Source organism: Puccinia triticina, chromosome 12A, assembly GCF_026914185.1.
Source record: "Puccinia triticina chromosome 12A, complete sequence".
Classification (NCBI taxonomy): Eukaryota; Fungi; Basidiomycota; class Pucciniomycetes; order Pucciniales; family Pucciniaceae; genus Puccinia; species Puccinia triticina.
The window spans coordinates 1,151,822-1,154,734 of NC_070569.1; the positions used below are offsets into that span (position 1 = coordinate 1,151,822).

Consider the following 2,913-nt stretch of genomic DNA (forward strand, 5'->3'; position numbering starts at 1 on the left):
ACGACGCAATCATTCTTGCAATGCGCCGGTGTCGACGGGGCTGCCCAAAGAGACTTTGAGATCACTCTCACTACAAACACCGCCCTTGCCAACGTCCTGGCTGCGAATGTTTTCTACTTCATGGCTGGGAAGTTAATTGCGACGAACGACGGCAAGACGCCAATTTTGACGTACAATCAACATTTGGTCTCGCGCGTCAGGGAAATTGGCAAGGAGGGGTTTGATTTCGCCAATAAGGCAAGTGTAATCGGCCTCGGAATTGTCATCAAACGAGAAGAAGTCACTGCCGGGAATGACAGAGCCCTCGAAGTCACAATGGAGCATAGTGATTGGGATTCTCAAGTAAGCCATCCAGTCTTTCAATCTCGCGCAGAAACTGAGCTGTTACTGCTAGGAACGACGTCACAAATCCTTCAAGGTCAAATATGTTGTCCCCGGGTCAAAAAACTTTATCAAGACTCACGCGCTCTACGTCATTGGGCGGGAATGTGAAATCAGCGGGGTTTTAGTCGACTTTGACCTTGATCAAAAAATGGCTGTCATTTTGGTAAGGACTTATCATTTTTTCCCTCACAGCTCGCTGACCGGATAACAATTACAGGTCAACGACTGCAGTATAACCAGCGGGCACCAACCCAGCCAAGCAAGTGGCTCAGGCTCACCTGCGAAGTTGGGTCCTCATGGCAAAGGAAGAAACATGTGCGTGGCCCGGAGACTAGGCAGCAATTAGCCACTGACTGAAAGTGATTTATAGATTGAAGCTTGGATCGGAAGACCCGACCTCTCCATTAACTACACCAAGCGCTTCCCCCTGCAAAAGGATCTTCACGAAGATGTCGCCGGACCCCGTTCCCTCTGGCTCTAAGGGCAAGGCGAAGGCGGTCATTGAAGAAGAATCTGCCGGTGAAGAAGACAATGAGGTGGAAGTCAAGCCTGAGGCAGAGGAAGACGATGAAGAGGAGGTGGCAGTTAAACCAACCCGAGGTCGACCGCGCAAGGCTATCCTCTTGGATGCCGCCAAACGCCTCAAGAAGTTGTGAGGTTTACAGGTTGGTGCGTAATCTCCCGTGCCGTAGTAGGCGAATAGGCCATTCTGATGGGAATGTATCCACTCAGACACCCTAGGTGGAGCGGTTTTTTTCCAAACTCCTCACACATAAGTCAGTTTTATCAGCGACATAGTATCGGCCGAGTGTCAGGCGCGGCGGCTCTACAAGGTGCTTGTCGACTTAATATCAAACAAAGCGTTGCCAAACCAATCTTACAGAAAGTCTGTAATTTCCTCTAATCTGAAGCGTCTGTTTTCCTTCTCCCTTCGTCCTACAGTTTGAGGATCATTTTTTGTCCGGAATTCAAGGTCCTTTGAAGCAACTATGAGCAAGTTCCAAAAATTTTTTTTCAACTGGAATGTAAAACATACAGTGATCAAGTGAGATATGACAAATTGGAAGCGAAGGGGCGTGGTACTATCAAGTCGCAGGGAAATGGTGTCTGTTGTCTTAAGTTCGCGTGAAAACATTTGAACGAGAGAGATCTTCTTACAGGGGCGATGCTACGGCGAACGCAAATATGTGCCTACTCCACGCTGGAGTTCATAAATGAAGACTCGCTGCATTAATTGGGTGATCTGACCCGAGTATCGTTGAGCCGCTTAGCTGAAATGACAATGCCCCCCAAATCCCCGATGACCTGATTGACTAAAACTGAAGGGAAGGGGGGAGTCTCATAGTGCGGTGAGCGCCCTGTAACTGAACTGGCCAAAGGCATACATGAGTTGATTCTGATGGGAAGCACCACTTAATGTTTCAGCCACCAACGCTAATGGTCTCAAGATTAATGACTTGGCACGGACGATTGCGCAAGAGAGAAGAACACGAAAACCAGCCCGGGCAAACGGCCCGAGAAGGTCAGCGCAACGCTCAAGCCTCGCATGATGAGCACAGACTGTATAGCGGCAGACATATCTTGATCAGAACCGGCTAAATTTTTGTATGGACCAAACTGGTCCAGGTTTTGATAGAAATATAGAGACTCGACGAACGAAGGAGAAATTTTGAATGACAAATAGTGAGGCAATGATGAGGCACTAAGAATAAATTTGAGTAGAAAAGAACCATCAGCCGCAAACTCCAATCACCGGTGAAGACTCAAGCGCCAACCACTTTTACTGTACCCTCCAAACCAGTCTCCGCTCTCAAGTAATTCAGCAAGGTGAAGTCACCGCCGTCGCGAAACGTAGGTCGCGCATTTCTGTTGGCTATGTAATTGATTCAATATCCAAGTTGAAATACTGACTCATTCGTCTTTCTGCTCGAACGAATTGACTTGATGTTTGCGCTCTTAGAAACCTGACGGGATGGTAGAATCAAAGGGAAAAGTCATTGACCACCCGTCACAAAACTGTGAAAAGAAGATTCTTGGTTTCGACTTTGTCAGTATACCACATAATATTGGGCTGTGCAATTGTCTTTGCGCTTCCTGTGGGGCCTTGCACTGGGCTGGTGAATGTGCGGTCAGCGATAAGAACAAGGCGGCAATAGACTATACAATGTGCTGTGGGAAGAACAAAGTAAGGCTGCCTATATTTGACGAAGCGGCAAAGTGCTACCCAAAAGTTCTCGAGAAGCTGTTCACACTGAAGACTCCTTGTGAGTACCTCATTTAAGGATGTTATCCAACAATCCAACAACTAATGTGTGCTTTCCAGCTGCGCTTAACTTCCAGAATCTGACGCGGATGTACAACAACGCCGTGTCATTTACGTCACTGCGCACCAACATTGACTACTCGGTGCAGGGGCCGGCTGGTGTTAATGTTTTTCAGATGAGCGGCGGCCTTACTCACCTGATTTCTAGCATTGAGCCTTTAAGACCGGCTGACCCGGGGTTTGCCCAAATTTTCGTCGTTGGCGAT

The 2,913-nt window shown here is 48.0% G+C and overlaps 1 protein-coding gene across 1 annotated transcript; it reads left to right on the top strand.

Annotated features, from left to right (window-relative positions):
• Window positions 1-833: 833 nt before the first annotated feature.
• Window positions 834-1,040, top strand: PtA15_12A113 (uncharacterized protein; the record flags this gene model as incomplete). The annotated part of the gene is made up of 1 exon (XM_053161690.1): window positions 834-1,040. One exon carries the CDS (start codon window positions 834-836, stop codon window positions 1,038-1,040), a length of 207 nt encoding a protein of 68 aa, XP_053025682.1.
• Between the last annotated feature and the right edge of the window lie 1,873 nt (window positions 1,041-2,913).